General features: G+C 43.6%; 1 protein-coding gene across 1 annotated transcript in view; it reads left to right on the top strand.

The window, feature by feature from the left end:
- The first annotated feature begins 5858 nt into the window (after positions 1-5858).
- The window catches only part of Map2k6 (mitogen-activated protein kinase kinase 6), a 120682-nt gene continuing 106540 nt past the window's right edge, over positions 5859-20000 (top strand). Inside the window, exon 1 of the mRNA XM_032912958.1 lies at positions 5859-6159. Coding sequence (XP_032768849.1) covers positions 6144-6159 — 16 coding nt within the window. The 5' untranslated portion in view covers positions 5859-6143. The remainder of the gene's footprint in view (positions 6160-20000) is intronic.

The following is a 20000-nucleotide window of genomic DNA, read 5'->3' as shown; positions in this document are numbered from 1 at the left end:
ATTAGGTAATAAATGCATGAGCACAATCGGATGAACGAATATAAGCTGAGTATTATATTTTGTCTCCGTGGCAACTCGGAAAGACCTCATGAACATGTGAGAGTTTGCAGCTGAGCTTAGAGTCAAGGGTTAAAAAAGAGTCCAGTGAGGATGACTTCCCAAAGGAGTGGGCTAGCATTGTAGGTTGGCAGAGATGGTTCAGTGTTTAAGAGCACTTGACTGGTCTTGCAGAAGACATTGGTTTATTTCCTAGCACCTACAATGGACCGCTCACGATAGCTTGTAACTTCCGCTCCAGAGAACCCAATGCCCTCTCCTGGCTTCCCTGCCTCTCTCCACACACGTGCTGCACATAAACTCATACAGGCACACATATATAGACATAAGTAAACAAAGAGTAAATCTTAAAAACGGGTAAGGTTTATATGTAGTATAATCACTGTGAGATATTGGTAAGTGTACATCTCACTGGATAGACGCCTCCCAAGAACTAAGGTGGAGTTAGAACTAATTGGAGAGGATTCTCTTAAAACAGGATAGAGGGATGGCATCATCAAGGACATAGTTATAGGAGAGGTGGTTTCAGATGGAGAGGAAAACGAGCACCAAAATGGAGACCAAAATAAGCAGTAGCCATGGACTGAACTATGCGGAGCTGGTGAGGTGTGAATTCACACCGTAATGAGAATGTTATGTTAATTAGACTGCGGAGCACGAGGTAAGGCTACAGGTATACCTGTGCCACACAAGTTTTCTGCCACTAATCATCATTCCCTAGGATGTTTTAAGTAAAATGTATGCATAATTGTAGGTAGGTATATATGTATGTATGTGTGTGATTTATATATGATCTTTATGTCATATATTTACACACGTCATAGATATTATATATAAATAATATACAATGTACGATATAATATATATATATATATTAATTACAAGGGGAAGGAGAAAGATAGCTCAGTGGTTAACAAGGCTGCTCTTTCAAAAGACCCAACTTTTGTTTTTTGGCATCCACATTGGTTGGCCGACAATCACTTGTATCTCCAGTTTCTGGGGGTCAGACCCCATCTTCTGGCCTTCACAGTTACCCATGTTCACGACACATACCTACACACAGACAACACATATGCACAAAAATCTTTTAAAGCCTTCAAAGACATCTGTACAGAGGCAATCGAACGTCTATACGAGTTCCCCCTGTAGGCCTCTCTCTGTCATGCTTCACGTTTGATCCTTCCACTCCCAGCTTTTCACCCCACCACCTTCCTCTCCGGTGCTCCTGATATCTAGCAGACACTTCCGCTAAATCGGCGCTGCTCCCTGGGAGGCCAGTTTGCAAAATGTCATAGGAGCATTTTTTTTGGTCTCATCTCTTAAGATGTGTTGTTAGGATGGTTGTCCCTTGCCTTGCCAAACAAGAGATCAGGAACCCTTCTAAATACCGAATAGAAAGACATTTAGCTAATTAAAAAAAAAAAAAAAAGTTCTTCTTAAATCATTAGTGGCTTCAGTAGTCAGGTGAGTCGGGAGCCAGGAAATGCCAAAATCTCAGAGGCCGTAGGCTAACCCTCCATGTTTGACACTGGGACCCAAAGAATTGCAGAAAGGCAGGAGGATCTACTTCAGAAGACACAACTCATGTCTGTGGCCAGGATTAGAATCTAAATCTCTCACCTCCAAATAATTGCATCTTACCAAAACGCATCGGTTTGAACTGACTTAGAGGAAAGAGTGACTTCTCATGCTCTGCACCAGCATTTCCCATAGGCCACACTGGCATTTCGAACCAGATAGTTCTTGGCTGAGGGCGGGACTTCCTGTGTATTGTGCTATGCTAGTTGCATTCCTTAGTCCTGTCTCATAGATGCTAGCCTCTCCCAGTCTTCCATATTACAACAAGGCACGTATTGCCCAACCTCCCCAGGAGGCAAACTGACAACAGCGATTGACACTAAGTTACAGCAGGTGCCTTCCCTGAACTATGGATTGTTCCTGCTACTCATGCTACCTCCTCCCCCACCAACCTGTAAGTCTATAATAACAGCTTCAGAAACCAGTATGGCCTAACCTAAGGGCCTCCTTCCAAGAATTCCACACTTTCAACCTGACAGAATAGGTGTTTCTCCAGGTGTTCTGGGTTCCCCAGAGGTGTTAACGCTATTGCTGGAATGTAGTTATTCCAGGCTAGCCAAGGTTACAGGTCCTTACCTCATCTACTCCATGCAGGCCGAACTCCAGCAGGTTTTGGAGTGCAAGATGTGCTCAATGCTGTGCTGCGCACAGACAATCAGGGACATTGGTCAAGTCTCTGATCTTTAGTATTCTAGCCTCCCGTGGAGACACATAGGTAAGAAACACTTGTCAGCCCTGAGATGAGACTTGGGTAAGATCCACGTGTGAGGTATTACAGAATTAGAACGTGCACCCAATTCACAGGGAGGGTGCTGGAAGGGAACACATTGAGAGTGGTCAAGGACAAATCAGAACCAACAGCTCATGAACGAGTCTTTCAGGCAGAGGGGCAAATACATTCAAAAGAGCCAGAAATCCTGCCTTCTCCTGGGTGCGGACGGTATCAGCCTGGGATGAGAAATGAACCCGGGAGTATGTAGGTTCAGGCATCGAACATCCGATGGTGCTATACCAAGAAGTTTGGGTACTGGTTCTGAATATAAGTAGAACTTGTCAGATTTGCCTTTTAGAAGGATCTGAAGTTGGGAAAATCCCAAGATAAACCCTCTCTGAACCTGTGAAGAAACTGCCGGAATTTTCTCTCGATTTTGCGCAGTACAGCAATCCGGCAGAGAAGGGAGGGGGAAGACGCCCTTTCACGCCAAGGGAAGAACCTCCTCTTCACACCTTTTCAAGGGGGCTTGAACTCCCTGTCATTCCAGAAGCTCGCTCGGAATCCAGGAGATATAAGACAAATGGCCCACTCTGTCATTTCTCAGTCTATGGTTCAGTTGGCTTGCGGCGAAAGGGTGTTTTGCGTACATGCATTTGCAGATGCCCAGTGCTTGTTGACCCTCGCGTTGTCTCCGTGGAGAGTGAGTGGCAGATCGATTCGCAGGCCGCGCTCCATTTACCAGCTGTAGCTCCTGTGCGCTTATGCAGACAAAAGATCATGCCAAATCATGACAGCAGGATGCACGCCGCACCAGCTGAGATTAGAACTCTTCTAGGGTTGCAGAAATGGCTCAGCGGGAAAAGACAATTAGCATTAAGTCTGATGACCGGGGTTTGACTCCAGCGACCCACATGGCGGGAGGAGAGAACTAATTCCTGCTATGTTGTCCCTCCCGTGACCTTCGCATGTGCTCCGTGCTAGGCGTGTATACGAATGTGCTCATGCAGACACGCGTCCGTCTGCGCACTAAATAATTGTGTGCACACTAAATAATTTTAACCAGAGAATAGAACTCTCTTCATAAATAAGGCCGGGCTCGTGAAAGAGCAGCGCGGTTGTTGACAATACAAAGGGTTAGCTCTCTAGGTGGTTGTTCAGGCTAAGCCAGTCTGCAAGAAGCCATCTCCGGACCCGAAGGAAGCAGGTGTTCTTAGCATTGTTTCCGAAGGAAAGTGGGGGTGTGTTGAAATGGATTGACACACATGTATGTCCTGGTTCAATGAGACTCTCAGGGAGGAGGAGGCTCTAAGCCTGCCTATATGTAGTAGAAGAAGGAATAGCGCGGACTAGACCTGACAGACAAGAAGATAAAAGGAAGTCCTTACAACTGGACACATGGAACAGAAAACTGCTGTCTCACAGGTAGATGCTGCCCCTCTGTACGCGAATTTGCCTTGATTAATTTTCTGAGCGTCAGTAAAGGGAGCCAGGAATTGTGGGAAATGCCCATAATCCCCAGCACTTCATGGGTACAGAGGCAGGAGGATAATTGCAAATTCTACACTTTGAGTTCTAAGCCAGCCAGCCAAGGCAAGATCTCAAGAATAAAACAACAACAACAACAACAACAAAACAAAAAACAAAACAAAACAAACAAACAAACAAAACAACCCTGAAAGAAAGTCAGCAAAGGTCAGTGGAAGTAATTGAATGCATTTTTATTTTAAGAGCTGATTTGCTAACTGGTGTTGGGATGGGGCAGAGGCAGGAGGATTACAAATTCAGACCCTGTCTGTGTTGCAGACTGGGTTCAAAGGCCAACCTGGTAACTCAGCTAGATCCTGCCTCAAAAAGAAAGAAGAGAGGGGGCTGCGGCTTAGTGGTAGACTGCGTGCCTGGAATGCCTAGGCTCTAGATTCAATCTCCAGTACCGAAGGGAGGGGGTGTCGGTGGGAGAAGCTGATCTGCAGCTGACACATGCTGGCCTTCTCTCTGATTCCGGCATTACTCAGATAGTCCTGGCTTCCTAGAATTCTTAATACAATTCCAGACATTTTCATTAGCAGCCATCACACATGAATCTTCTCTCAGAGTGGCTCTGTGGCTTTTCCACAATTGCCCTGACCTATCTCTGGCCTCTCCCAGTTCCTACCCACCTAGATCACTACGGGGGAAATTTACATTCTTAAAGCGACGCTTTGATTAAGTTCCCGGTTTCAAAACTGTTTACCTCCTCCCACGTGCTTTTGAATAAAGTCCAAACAGTTAAAGCCTTGTAAAATCCCTCACCCCAGGTAAATTCTGACCACCGCTGGGCTCGCTTAGAAGGCAACTGTGTGTCCCAGGAATGGACAGGTGGCCCTTATTCCCCAGCACTGGTTTCTCTGTAAACCAGATGCCCGAAGCCATCATTCTCTCCCTATTTGCCTTGAAAGAACATTCCAGAAGGTGTTCTACTAGGTGCAATGGAAGCCAAGCCGGAGCTCCCTGCTTCAAAATGAAGGGAAAAAAGGGGGTTGGGTGGGGTGGGAGAGGCTGAGATTTTTTTTCTACTCCTTTCGGAGAAGGCTTGCATCTCCAAATTCCTAGTGAAGGGAAGAGGCTTTTCCCCCACCACGACACAGCCCATCTAGCCTCGAGCACTGCAGGAAAAAGGGAAAATCCAAAGCCCTGGAATATGCCTGGCAAGCTCCGGACTCCCAACAAACATCTCTCGATGGTATCGAAAAACATTCAAGATAGTCGACTTTATTCACTTAAGGTTACTGCCCCACCTCCACCCCCGCCCCTCCTGCTCAAGGCCAGGGACTTTTCTCCTTCATCCCCACCTGCCTCAGGCGAGTTAAAAAAAAAAAAAATCAAACATCTTAATTTTGATTAAAATTGGCTTTGATATATAAGAAACAAAATTTCCTGTCTAACCCTGTAAGAAATGAGAAACTTCCTAAATCTCTCTCCCTCGGCCCTATCCAGCATTGGATTTCAGCTTTCTTGAAAAGAACTGACCCGGATTGCTTCTTAATAAATAAAACTTTGTATGCTGTTCCAAGGGCCAGATCACCACCAGAATCTCCATTCAAGAAAAATGTTTGTTGTGAAATGAGGCGTCAGGGTGAACGGTTCTATAGGCAGAACAGTTCACAGACACTGAGCCGGTTAAAAAAAAATTAACACGTCGAACCCCCAATTAGACCTTAGTCTGGGGTGTCAAAAGCGCCTTAGCTACCCCTGTGTTCTCTAAACTGTTGATTCAGGGTTTTTTTCTAGAACAAACAAACAAAAAGCCTTCTTTCGTGAACCGTGCTGTTTGTCACCCTTCCCTTACTAAAGAGTGTATGTCTGATGTTTATCTGAGATCTCTGTCGCGCTTAGTCAGTCATCTGGCTCAGCCACCTACAGGAGCACGTTTCCTTAAATCAGAGACGCGTGGACTCTACAGGAGAACTACATTACCCAGCAGGCCTCGCGCCTTTCGCAGGAAGGACGTCTGCGCACTAAGATACTCAGTTCCAAGTTTGGAGCTTTTAGCTGCCAGCCCTGGCCCATCATGTAGCTGCAGCACAGCCTTCCCTAACGTTGCAACTGGGGGAAAAATCACTTTCCAGACTGTTTTGCAAGGTGTGCAATTCCATCTTGATTCCCTGAAAGTCCATCTGCTGCATCGGTCAAGAGAAACTCCACTTGCATGAAGATTGCACGCCTGCAGCTTGCATCTTTGTTGCAAAACTAGCTACAGAAGAGAAGCAAGGCAAAGTCTTTTGTGCTCCCCTCCCCCATCAAAGGAAAGGGGAAAATGTCTCAGTCGAAAGGTAAGAGCCTGTTTGCATTAGTTGCAAAAAATGCAAAGGCTTATGCATGCATTCATGAATGCATGGATGCAATTTTCGCCCGGCGATTGCATTTTTAAGTTTGAGGTTTGCCACAGCTCAGTTGCATTTCCTGTTTAGTGTGAGTCTTTTTTTTTTTCTTTTCTTCTTCTTCTTCTTCTTCTTTTTTTTTTTTGCAGACACAGAGAGTTCCTGTAAGGCAGGGCTTGCAGCTCAGCTGTGCATTGACATTATTTGCATTCTTCTGCTAGGATTACCGAGCCTTTTTGCCTTTTGCACAGTCAGGAGGGATATAGCAGGTTGGTAGCGTCTAAGTGTGCAATGCTTTATATAATAGTTCATTTCTTTAGTATGCACGCATATTCAAAGTCATTTTGTGTGCAACAGGAATCCAAACTTTTGAAAAGTCTCGAGGTGAAGATGAAAGGCAAAACTCGCCCTAAACTAGTAGGAAATTTCTGTGATCTTATATTCTTTGGGGGAAGGAACCACTGCGGTGCCAGCGTTCAGCTTACATTTTTATTGATTTCGCTTTGGACATTAGGCAACTTTTGATTTTTAAGGGAAGTAAAGGTGAAGTGTGGAGAGCAGTGTATTATTTAAAAAAAAAAAAAAAAAGTCTTGCTTTTCCGAGATTTTGTACTTTGTGTCAATTGCTTGCAGAGGTGAAGACTCAAAATGTGTTTGGCCCTTTGGAAGATGCTTTTGCGCCTGGGGGAGGATTTTAGGGGGTGAGCAGCGTTATTTGTGAGCATTGTATCAAACCTGAGCCGACTGCACTGTTTCATTGGCAACTACAGTGAAATTTTGTAAGTGTGTAACTGCTTAGACTTGGTAGGAAGTTCTATAATAGGTCAGAAGTTCAGGACTGTGGTTGCCTTTTTCTTTTTCAAATTTAATTAATTAAAAAAATGTTTTGTAAGGCTGTCTTTTGCAAACTTACTGATGTTCTGTAGCTGGATTAAAAAATAAAAGAGTCCTGCATGGTGTCACTGAAGAGATGCGTAGGCGCCCGTGAGACCTTTAATGACTTGTTTCAAGAGCAATCTTCCTTGACATAGAGAAATCTGGTGGTATCTGAGAAATGCCCCAAAATGAAGAGGTCTGCTAGGTTACCTAAGAACACCACTAGAGCAAGATCTGGGGATATCAAAGTATCCAGTAAGCTTTTTGCCACACTGCGTTTGGAGTTGTGATACCATTTAATTCTACCTGATGAACATGACGTATCTAATCCCGTGACAGAAGGGATTGTTCTTCAGAATTTAAAGGAAGACTGTTTATGGTAGTTTGTTTCGCGTTCCATGTCAGGGGAGGAGGAAATATTTTAACTGTTTCAGAAATGTGCAGATGAACCTGGGAATTGGCATTTCTTTTTTAAAGGTGTGGATATTCCTTAGCTAGGAGAAACTCAAAATCTTGAGCAGAGAAATCAGAGTGTACAAGAGTCAGTCCATGCTGTAGCAATACTAAAGAAATAACTTCTAGTTACTTTGTATTTGGTAAACATTCACTCATTCATTCGACTCAGCTTAATATATGTATGATATCCACGTTTATGTCTGTATACATGTATGCATAATTATACGTACATACACATGTATATTTGCATGCATGTGTTATGTGCATAGAGTTTGGGGGGTACACGAGAATATTTAAAATGAAGTCTTTTTCTTCAAGAATTACCGTCTGGTTTGAGAAAGTGAGAATGTGAGGACATTTTTGTGACACAGACAGCAGTAGGGATTGGGCAGCGAGATGGCCCGGGACGTAAAGGTTGCCAAGCCAACCTTACTTCCATCTTCCAAAGCCAAATGGTGGAAAGAAACTCCTCCAAGTTGTCCCTTGACCTCCACATGTGCACCATGCACACCCCAGACACACAGAATAAGTAAACGGAATTATAAAACAAAATTTAAAAGCCCAGCTATTGAAGAGGCATAGGGCTACCACGGTTCAGAGGCCATAATGAGTCTTTTATTTGGGGAGTTGTAAGGACACTGCAGGAAGAAGGTTATATGTCCTATGATCCGTAGGACACCTCACCATCACCCAATTTGGACCTTGGGCTATAAATTAGCTTCCTCTCGCCATAGTTTTTGGCCTTACTTGTGAGATAATTGCTTTCTCAGCAGGTCTTTTTTTTCTCCCCTTTGGAAGCTAACAGGAGGTATCCCTCTTGATCATGGACCCAGGGTGGGTGGTCCTTCAAGTAATTTATGCAGATGAGCTTTCCCAACCAGACCTTGCTTGCAAACTCTATCTGGTCTGAACATGAGGCCTTTTGTCCAAAAGGAAAATTATTGGTGGAAAGATGTGGGCAATCATTTCAGAAATGGCCAAGGAGTCTTGGCCTGGACTTTTTATGTGGACTACGCCTGGCTCAGCAGGGCTGTCTTCAAATAGCCAAAAGCACTCTTTTTTTTTTTTTTTTTTAATTCTTCTTTTTTTTCTACTCAGTTCCAGACTTCTAATACTCTAGCCAGAAGAAATGGGAGGAACAGTGAGAAGTGGGCACAGTCTCCCAGTATTGAAGAATTTAACAGCGTGTTCAATTCACGAACCTTTACGAACTTTTCAGATCACTATAATTCGGTTTTTACAGACCTCTAATTTAAGGCATAGCAGAGGCAAAGAATTACAGACTGCCCAGGAGCTGGAAGGACTGGGCTCCTTCTCCCTAGCCTTTTTACCAACAGTGAGATTCCGAGAAAGAATTTTCTTAAAAAGAGATTCTGTTTTCCACAGTTGTAAGTTTAGGTGGTATGTTTCTCAGCTTGTTTGTGTTAGCTGTCTGGGGTTGAGCTTTTTCTTTTTCAAATATTAAAGCAGTAGTGTGCCTTTTGAGGAAATCTGAAATGTAAGTTAACAGGAAGGGTCCAAGAGAGTGCCGGAATTCCTGAATATTACAGGAAGGCAAGCCACAGGAAAAATGTGTCATCTACACTACCCGGGAGAGAAAGCTATTGTGATCAGCCAGAATGGTCGTCTGAGGAAGAGAGGGAGGTCTAGCATCTCCTGGTTTACCTGAAAATATATAAACTTGACCCCTTTAGAAACCAGTCTTTCTTGCTTCGTTTTCTATTCACCTTGGGAAAAAAAAAAAAGCCCCACAAAACAATATGATCTTATTTTAGTTGAATGTAGTCATAAGTAAGTCATGTAAGATATGCTCCCTAGGCGTACTTGGAAAATGGCAGGGGCCATCTCAACCCTCCTGCGTTAATCTCTGCTCCTGTAATTCACTCCCCCCCAGGGGGGCACCAGATGTGTACACTGCTCATTCAGTGTACATGCCTTTGTTGGGTCATATCAGGCAGACTTGTCATGCTTGGCCTGTAATCTGAGCCGGTGTGTTTTATAACTCTGTCGGTCTCAGGACACCCAGGCAGAATTGGCACCTTGGGCCTCCTGTTTGTTTTGTGTTGGTGTTGCTTTCTGTCCTTTCTAGCATGGTGTGCACATGCGTGTGCGTGTGAATGTGTGTATGCGTGTGTTGGTGATGCAGTTTCTGGACACGAGGGTTGAGATTCTCATTCCTCTGTTTTTCACAGACTAATGCCTTTTTTTTTTTTTTACACCCCCCCCAATCTATTAAAACCTAAAAAAATCTACATGGAGTAGTTTTAAAACTTAAAATATTTATGAATAGTACTTCTTTTATTATAGGAATATTTGATAGAAAAGGAAAACAAAAATGTCTAATTGCTGTAGAATGCATTGTGACATGCACTCTTTAGGCTTTTGGACTGTGTCTATGTGTCGGAAAAATGCAAACTATGTAGCCCACGAGTGGCTACTAGACTGCTTTTCATTTCCCCAATGTACTATGAACTATGTCTGAGTCCACGTCTCTTTACATTGCAATATTCAGTTCCACTGCATTTGCTTAAATAGAATTAGAGGAATTTGAGTACCTGTTTACCTCAATAGCGCACATTGCCACATGTTCCTGGGCAGACGATGGCAAGAGACTAAATTCCAGGAAGTCAACTGCAGATTGTGAGCGTCTGATTCTGCTTTATCCCCCAATATTTTCTCTCTATTCCAAAACTAGGCTTTGATTATCATTATTATAGCAATGGTCCATGCTCGTTGAAAAATTTAAACCAAAGAGAAAATTCATGATAAGAAGACTGAACCTGAGCCAACTTTTGAAGCTGTGCGTCTTTACTCCTGGAACTAGGTAGGCAGGGGCAAGTGGGTCTCTGTGAGTTCAAGAGCATCCTGGTCCACGTAGTGGGTTCTAGGTCAGCCAGGGCTGTATAGTGAGTATATCAAAACACACACACACACACACACACACACACACACACACACACACACACGCACGACTTCACTTCAAACTTCTCAGGGATAATTACTGTTCATTTTTGATGACTAACTTTGTATACACAGTCTTACATGTGTTATGTTACTGTATGGGATATTTTTCTTAAAGCCTTCCATGACACTTGGCTGTCTTCCAACATTAGCACACAAACAGTGGCCTCATTCTTTGTCACAGTTGTGTATTTTAACTTGTAAGGGCACAGCCATACACTCAAGTCTTCCGTGAACTTTCACACAGTTGCCATCCTATTTGCGGGCATAAGCGGCATTGCAAGGAATTCTTTGGAATTAGATTATTGCACAGAAGCCCAATTCATTCATTCATTCGTCCATTCATTCATTCATTCATTTTTAAAAAATCATCCATTCTTTCTTTTTTAAAGTTTGTATTAGAAACATTCTCATATGGTATCTTTTTTTTTTTTTTCCCGGAACTGAGGACTGAACCCAGGGCCTTGCGCTTGCTAGCAAGCGCTCTACCACTGAGCTAAATCCCCAACCCTATATGATATCTTTGTGATGGCATTTTTCACCTCCCCCAACCCCTCTCAGATCGTCCCCACCATTCAACTTCAGGTTCTTTCTCTCTCTGAAAACAAAAACAAAAAAAAAACAAAGTCAAGATGGGCAAAATACAAAAAAAAAAAAAAATCAATAAAACAAAACAAAAAAAGGAACAAAACAAAAAGCAGAACACACACACACAACACATACACACACATATACATACACACACATACACACACACATACACACACATACACACACATACACACACACACACACACACACACACACACCCCACATATGCACCCCATGGTGTCTGTTTTGTGCTGACCAACTACTTTTTGCAACTTGATAAATGGTATTTATATTTGATTCCTACTTACATTTTTTGAAGTAGTAAGTTGAAAATGTTCATTTTTCTTGACATTTCTGTTTCATTTGGTTTTTTTCCCCCCTCATAAAATATATCTTTAACATTTCACATAAAGGTAAAATTACTTTTATAGTTAGGCTTTAAAACCTCAAGACTGTAGAGGTTAGATAATCATATGTTGGAACTTCGGTTCTGTACAAGTGAATGGTTTCAGTCCTTGATAAGTTCTAATTTTATTTTTTTGACCATAGTGTCTCGTGTACACATCACATATTTTACAATGTAAACTCAGTGTGTTTATACTGTCCATTGCTGTCCAGACCCACGGGAAAATAACGAAGATAAATTATAACGATCGACTCTGATTTCCAGACTGAAAAATAGTCTTATTTCTGGGCGTGTCGAGTTCTAATGACCTCTACAGAGAAAAATAGCTTTTCTCTAGTTTTGTAAGTAATTTTTATGCAGCACCTGTGGACCTTGAGCGAAAATAATGAGTTGTTTCAGTTTTAATTACAAGGCTAATTCCGGGGAACAGTTGATTTCAATTTACACCGTTAAAACAATTAAGGCTACAGTTGAAATTGGTGAGCACCCAAGTTAGGAGTCAGGCAGGTGTGACGGATTCTTTAGCTAACCCTGAGGAAGCCTGCCTGCTTGTGCATTCTGGGACGACCTGATAAGATTTAAGAACAGGAAAAGAGTCACCCGAACGGGTTTGTCACTGAGCAGACCAAGGCCTTAGAATGAGTTTGGTGATTACAGCAGCACAGGTAAAGGTGACTTGTGATTCTTGGTCCAAAGTTCTTTTCTCTGAGTTACAGAGCGACGCAGTTCATCCACGTTTGAACTCCTCCCTGCTCCCTCAGAATTTAGTGTACTTTACGGGGTTTTTTTTTTTTTTTTTCCCATTTGTTTACTTTGTGGGGAGCAGACTGGCGGGGAGAGGGGGGGACTGGTGATAAAATCATCAGAGCTTTTACTCTTCGCCCAAGAAATGGTGATCCATGAATCATGGTGGTAGGATTTCTTACCAGTTCTCTGCCAAAAGATATATTTTGCAAATGCTCCCGTTCTGATTGCCTGTTGCTTACCGAGTAGGGCCGTGAGCTTTAAGCTCTGTAATTACTGTTTGCCTTTTATGAACTAGCTCCTTTTGAAAGATCTGGCTGGGTAGGTAACCTTCTCATATGTTTGTGCTTCTGTAACTCTTTCAATGTTCTGTTTTGTTTATCCAATAACTGGTGATCGGTGGTAGGCAAATGCATTCTGAAGTTATTTTTTTCATCAGTAAGGGTGGTTGTCATTCCCTCCCTTAAAAGGTTTGGGGTAATTAAGCTGTAAACACAGTTGCCTTTTCTCTTCCTTGTTTGCATTCAAAGTCTCATTATCTCTTTGCTTGATCATTTGGAAGCTGCAAAGGTAGCAAAAGGATAGTGACTGAAGACTGGTCCTTCCTAGAGAGCCCTTTAAACAGGTTTAAAGGTTGCGTGGTCCTTTATCAACTTCTTGTTTTAGAAACTTGAGAGGTTGGGGTGGGGACGACGATGGATGGATTAGTAGTTAAAGAGCGCTTATTCTGCCTCTAGCGCTTGTTTCAAACCTCCAGCACCCACATACAAAACTGTGCAGGATTATAAGTCCCCGCGTCCCTAGCATCGTTTGGTAGAGGGAGACAGGTGAACCTCAGAGCTCCGTGGCCAGAGTTCCTAGACTGAATGCTGCCTTCTGGTCCAGTGAAAGAAAGATCTTGTCTCAAGGCAATAAGGTGACAAGCCGATAGCCCTCCGCGCCTACGTTGAGTACGTGCCTGGGTATGTACCTGCGCGCTTACGGACGTGTCACGCTTGGGTAGCGCACACATATACAACCCATGCAGACACAAGCACGCACGAACAAAACAAAAGGGAAAAGTGACACGCCGAGGATGTTGCTCGGTGGTGAAGGAGGTGCTTAGTAAGCGGCCCCAAGATGAACGGCCCAAAGGAGATAGTTGGTGGGACAGAAATGAGTGTCTCCGTCGTCCCTTGCTGCTTTCGTTTTCTATGGAGCTTTTGAAGGGTTATTAGAGGCAATTGAGAAAATGTTAGCAGTAGGCTTCCCTCCAATAAAACAGATCTGCGAGCACAGCCGCTCAATCCTGTGATTCCTCACTTCCGCCTTGACTGCCACCGAGGCCATTGGCCACCCCTGCCTGCCTGGATTGTGTTCCCTCAGAGGACCTTCGGTCCCTAAACTTGTCTGTGAAGTTTGATGTCTAGACAACTCGCCTGCCCTTTCCACTTTGAAGAGGAGAGTCAGGGAAGTCGATCACAAGCTCTTGTTACTCTGTGCGCTGTGCTCCGAGTCGAGTACTAAATGGGCATCTGTGCTTTTTAGGATGTACGCCTTACCTCCGTAAGCGCCTTGGGCTCAGTCTTAGAGGTGGATCCCTCCGTGCACAGCATTTGGAAATGCTGTCACCCCTAACCAACTCCACCATCCTCTCTATGTCACTTTTTACTGCGGTCCCTTTTCATGGGTCACGTTTGAAAATATCACATAAGTCCCAGGGTCAGATGCTAGAAGCCTTAATTTACAAATGAGCAAATTAACTATATGTTTTCCCCCATGGGGCTGATGGGAAGTGGAGGAGGCAGGAAGCAGGAGACGATAAATAAATAAATAAATAAATAAATAAATAAATAAATAAATAAATTTTAAAAAAAAAGGCCATTTCCCATGTTTTAACCAGCAGCCAGAAAACTACGACCACTGTGGCACATCCTATGAGCTAAACCGATTCCCTGTTCATTTTTGGTAGTGCCAAGAATGTAACCCAGGGCTCCCTGCCCTCTATGCCTGCCCTTCTGAGCTTTATCCCGGCTCTAATTTAAATTTTTTAAACTGACGCCTCACATGTAGGGTGCGGTATAATAATTCAATAAATACATACAAGGAGCGCTGATGAAGTTCAAGTAATTGTCTTTCCTCTCCATTTCTGTGTACTGAGGACTTTACACTCTGCTTGGCTGGTTATTTTGAAATGTATAATTTCTTTTCAACTGTACGTGCCCTACCTCGGGTCAGGACAGTGCAAGTAATTCTTCCTGGGCTGGGGATTGAAGCTCTATTGATACAGTGCTTGGTTATCATGCACAAAGGCCCGAGTTTGATCTCCAGCACTGCCTAAAGGGGGCTTGGGAGTGTGCACCTGTAATTCTATCCCTTAGGAGGTCGAGGCAGGTGCATCGAAAATTCAAGGTCAACCTTGGCTACATAGAAAGTTGGAGACTAGCCTGAGCTATGTGAAACTGAATTTCAAAGATAGATAGATAGAAAATAGACAGATGATAGATAGATGATGGATGATAGATAGGTAGATGATAGATAGATGATACATAGATGATACATAGATAGATGATAGATGGTAGATAGATAGATGATAGATGATAGATGATAGATGATAGATGGATAGATGATAGATAGATGATTGATAGATAGATAGATAGATGATAGATAGATGATAGATAGATGATAGATAGATGATAGATGATAAATAGATGATTGATAGGTAGATAGATGATAGATAGATAGATAGATAGATAGATAGATAGATAGATGATAGATAGGAAACAAACGTCAAGAAGAGGGGATAACTGCTTGCATTATACTATATTTTACTTCTTATTACCAGTTTTCAACAATTGCAAATAACCACAAAATGATTATTTTGTGGCAAGTGAAGGAGATATAACATCCAAATTCAGTGTCCACAAGTAAAGTTTCATAGCTATGATTGCTTAGTTTCTATGGCTGGTGTTGGCACCCCAGTATTGGGATGGAGTAGTTCTAACAGAGATTCTGTGGCCCACGAAGTAGAAAATATTGGCCATTTGTCCTGGTCTGAAAACGTTTGCTCCGCCGACTTCACTCAGGTGCGTGGCATCAGTGGGGTCTCGTTATGACAAGGCTCACAGGCCGCCGCATTCCTCCTTGACTTTGATGGGACATTGTTAACCTGGATCATACTGGTCTGCCATTCCTCTGGCTATCTCTTGGGCCCAGCTCACAGGAAATGTCTGAGTGGCCTTTCTCCTAGCGATGAGAATGTAGGTCGATGCTCATTTCTGTCCAAAGCAGCCACGCATTTCCTTTAGCCCGTTCGGGGTCCTTTCCCCTTCCCTGTGCGGCGCGCTTCCTGTTGGCTTCGCAGCCTTGAGAAGTCGCCCATTCATTTTCCTCCCCGTGGTCTCCATCCTTTCCTCCATCCCGTGGTTTGCTAGAAAGTGCGTCCAAAGTTTCACGCTCTCGCCCAGACGTTCCATCGATTCCTTTGTGTGGTGATGAAAGCCTTCTTCCACGCTCGAACATTCTCCATGCTACATGGAGAGTTTTCAGGTTCTCGTCTTCTGAAAACGCTGGAAAGTTTGCTTACGATTATCCCTAACCCCTGTGGCTTGTGTAATGGCAGCTTCTTGGTTATGCTGTGAGTGTCCCTTTGCTTATAAGAGTTACTCAAGTCGTGTGCACTCTGTGTATTTAAGAGGCATGATTGTCATAAAGGTTCTGAGAGTGAAGGAAGGTGAAAGACACCGGAGAACAGAGACATTTTGGCAGGACGAGACTAGATATTTTTTTAACGTGCCTTGATTAAGAGACATACAGGGAAGGAACTAGTTCTCAGGAGTCCAGAAGGGGGCGCTGCTGTGAGTTCTCTCCGTTTCAGACACTGTGTTTCATGATGCCTGTGAATTATATCGATTCTTGCTCAGTGAGGTGATATCCCATTTTGTAGATGGGCAGACCGAGGCCAGAGAGGTTAAGAACTCAGATGTCAGACTGACAGTAGCAGAGTGGAGGTTGTAGTCAAGGTCAGCGGAAGTCCCGAACCTGAGCTTCGATCTATTCCGCTTTGGAACTGCACCTCCAAAGTCAAGTTGCAAAACCCCATGCACAAAAGCAATGGTTGCAGATAGAAAATTTGACCTGACTCCATAGGGGCTCAGATGGATTTGGGCATGCCTGGGTCCAGTTTGGTAATTAAGAGGGGTGCTCTGTGGCTTTTTATAAGTTCTTTTAGACATGACTCTAAGTGTCTGTTGAGTGGAGGATGCTGAGTCTGACTCATTCTGATTCTACATGTTGAACTCCAAGCATACACTTCTCTTTGGTTGAAAGAGGCTGATTACAATCGATCAGCTGACTGGTATTGATGAGTGTCTCCTGGAAGTTTATGTTAAAACATTGGTAACAGATGGTTTCCTTCGCTGTTCGTAGGCTGTACCATCAAGAAACTGAATCGACTCAAACCTTGTGTGTGTTGTGTGTGGTGTGTGTGTGTGTGTGTGTGTGTGTGTGTGTGTGTGTGTAAATGACAATGCTTTAAACCAGAACATAGCCAGCCCTGGTTCCCTTTTAGCTTAGCTATTTCCTTTTCTTCCTGGTTATTTCTATAGAAATTTATCAATTGCAATTTCCTTGAAATTATGAATAAGCCTGTCTTCCTCTTGTATTGGACAGTGTGAAGAAACATGAGATTACATCTGTGTAGCTGAGAAGCTAGAAGGAGCTGGGAATGACTACTTATTTTTTTAGTTAATTAATTATTTGAGACACACTTTCATTATATAGCCCAAGCTACTTTTGAGCTAGCTACGAACAAGAAATACTTTTGGACTCCAATGGGCTAGCATTGAACTTGTGGTGATCCTTCTGCACCCACAGCACTAAGTGCTGGGGTGATAGATGTGTTATGCCATGCTAGCTATGCATCGCCCAATGACTGCCTTCTGGTCTTTTCTCACAGCTGAAGCTGAGTAGCCATGCCCATGTAGATATTTAGCCTCTTCTGTTATCCTCTCTCTTCTAACCACACACGAGGCAGGAGGACTTAGGCATAGGAAGCAAGGCTCTGAGGGACCATTGGGAGCAGGCTCATAAGAGCCAGTGGGTACACAGAAATAGCTCTTCTGGGGCGTTTGAAAAGGATGCATTGCACACTTACTTCCCTTTTAATTTACCCCTTTCCAAACTCCATACCCACGTTGCCATTTGACAAACAGAGCAAAACCCAGAGCAGTCAAGTCCCACAGATTGGACATATCTAAAAGGGAGGCTCCGGTATTGAATTTGTTTGGACGGATTCCACACACAGACTTTTGAAAAGCTGGCAGGAGAGGTGTGGCTGGGTAAATGTGATGCTGGGGAGATGGATCAACAGTTAGGAGCATTTGCTGCTCTGGAGAAGGACCTGGGTTCAGTTCCCAGCAGTCACACCATGACTCATTATCTCCAGCTCCAGTCCATTTCCTGCCTTCTTCTGGCTCCCACGAACACCGGTCATGCATACGGTGCCCATACAAAACACCCTGCACATAATTATAAATCTTAAAAAAAAAAATACCGTGCAGGGCAGAAGTGGAGAAAATACACTTGATTCTACTTTTCTCGTTATTCACTAGGAAGCCTTGCAAAAATCCACTTTAACCCCAAGTGGCTCCTGACACTAATTCATGGAGCTGTCAGGGACATTAAACAAGGTCGTGCACGCTATATACAGTGCTCTCCGTGTTTGACCCGCTGTCATTTTGCAAGCGCTCACTGAGGGCACGTCTGTGTTTGAGGTACTCCACTAGAATCAACCATCACTCCATAATCACATTTGTCCCACTCTTCCTTCCCCCTCAGCCCTTAAAGGCATTCTCACGCAGGAGGAGATAAAAAATGTTCACAGTTAGGTTCGTCTAGAGCTCGGGTGCCCCGTGGATAACAAGGAGGCTAGGAAAGCCCTCCTAATTGGTATGGGAGTGGTCACGTGATCTTCGGAGTCGATGAGGATTTGAGTCCCTGATCCAAAAGTAGAAGAGAGGAGGAATCTTGACTCTAATACCCAGGGGCAGCGACCGAATGCTGGTATAGGCAGGGCACTTGCTCAGAAGAATAAACAGGCAAAGGAAAGTGCAAAAGAGAAAACGACCAGGAAAATACCTGGGTAAAGACCCCGTGTGTCTTTTTGAAGCACTTCCTCATCCACAGCAAGGTAAACGGGGTTCTGTTTGTAAGTGGCATGCGTCCTGTATCTTGCTTCTAGATGGGCTTTTGCATTGTAGGAACTCCAGGAAGTCTAGAGGTTAATAGTTAAGCAAGTCTGTCGTATCAGCCAGGTTTATAGGCACTCTGTAATTATATAAGCAAACTGTTGGTTCAATAATCAGCGTCTTGCTGGGTCAGGGAACATTTTCCAGAGCACGGTTGCCGGTACAATTTTCATTTTTTATAACCTACTCACATGCGAGCTTCAATTTCTTTGTACCTTTCTCTTTTTCCAGAGCCGTTTGCAGGAGCGAAGTCATACACTATACTTCCGAATTCTCAACTTTAGAGTGGAGTTCTAGAAACTTCTTTCTCTTACTGACCTTATCGAGACAGTCATATGCGCGTGCATATCATTTATCTCTTAAACTGTTTTTTCTGGGGATTACCGGTACATATTATAATGGCACATCTAGTGACATAGTTTCTAAAAACAAAGAGTACAGTTTGGAAAATAGGTGATATTTTGTAGAACTGATAGATTAAATTGTTTCCTTTCGCTAGTTCAGCTTCAAAACCCAAGTGACCTTCTGCTCTCAGACTCCAAATGGGCTCTTTTGTCCGAGAACCCTGCACTTAGTCAGCATCCTTTCTCTTCCCCGACTCTGTTCAAAGTCAGAAGAGTGCGTAAGGGGTGAGGTGAACCACTCCCAGGAGGAGGTGTGCCAACCTCAGGGCTAGTTCACCTCATCTTGCTGAGCAGTTACAGAAAATGTCCAACGCAGCCAGGTGCAGAGGACATACCAGCCATAGTGCTTCTTCCAGGTTGCTTGCCCAGTGATCTGTGAGATTTTGTTCTTGGGCGAGCTTCTGTTTATATAGGGGAAGTAGGAGAGGCTGCAGATTACATTTTGGAAGTGGTTTCAGAAAAGAATTGAGATGTTTTGATGTGTTTGAGTTAGGATATTTTCTCCATCCTGAAATTCAATCTTTTTTTTTTTTTGGTGAGTGCTTTTATGTTTCTCTCTGTGTGAATGTGCATCTGTGTGTATGTTGTGTGCACGTGAGTATGTCTAGGCATGTGCATGGTTGTGTGTGTGTGTGTGTGTGTGTGTGTGTGTGTGTGTGTGTGTGTGTTTGTGTTCATGTATATATGCACATGGAGGCTGAAGAGTGACACCGGGTGTTGTTTGGGTCTGGAGAGAAGGGCTAGTAGTTAAGAGCACTTACTGCTCTTGAAAAGGACCCCAGTTCAAGTCTCAGCATCTACGTTGGGTGACTCACAACCTCCAGCTTCAGGGAATCTGATGCCTCCAGTCTCCTTGAACACCTGCACTCCTGCACTTTAATGTGCATGCATGTGTACATAATTAAAAAAAAAATCACATACTTCTTAAAAAAAAAAAAAACTTTGATAAGAGAAGAGTCACCTATCTAGTTTCGAGAGACAATGGCTTTTACTCTCCCGGGCCTCACTGATCTGGCTAGACTGGCTGGCCCAGAAGCTCCAGAGACCAGCGTGTCTCCTCCTCCCCAGCACTGGTATTACAAGCATGAACCACTACAGTCGGCTTCTTTGTGTGGGCTCTGGGGATCG

Source organism: Rattus rattus, chromosome 9 (genome assembly GCF_011064425.1).
Source record: "Rattus rattus isolate New Zealand chromosome 9, Rrattus_CSIRO_v1, whole genome shotgun sequence".
In the NCBI taxonomy this organism is placed as follows: domain Eukaryota; kingdom Metazoa; phylum Chordata; class Mammalia; order Rodentia; family Muridae; genus Rattus; species Rattus rattus.
The sequence above is the reverse complement of the archived record's forward strand: the minus strand, read 5'-3'. Positions and strand labels throughout refer to the sequence as shown.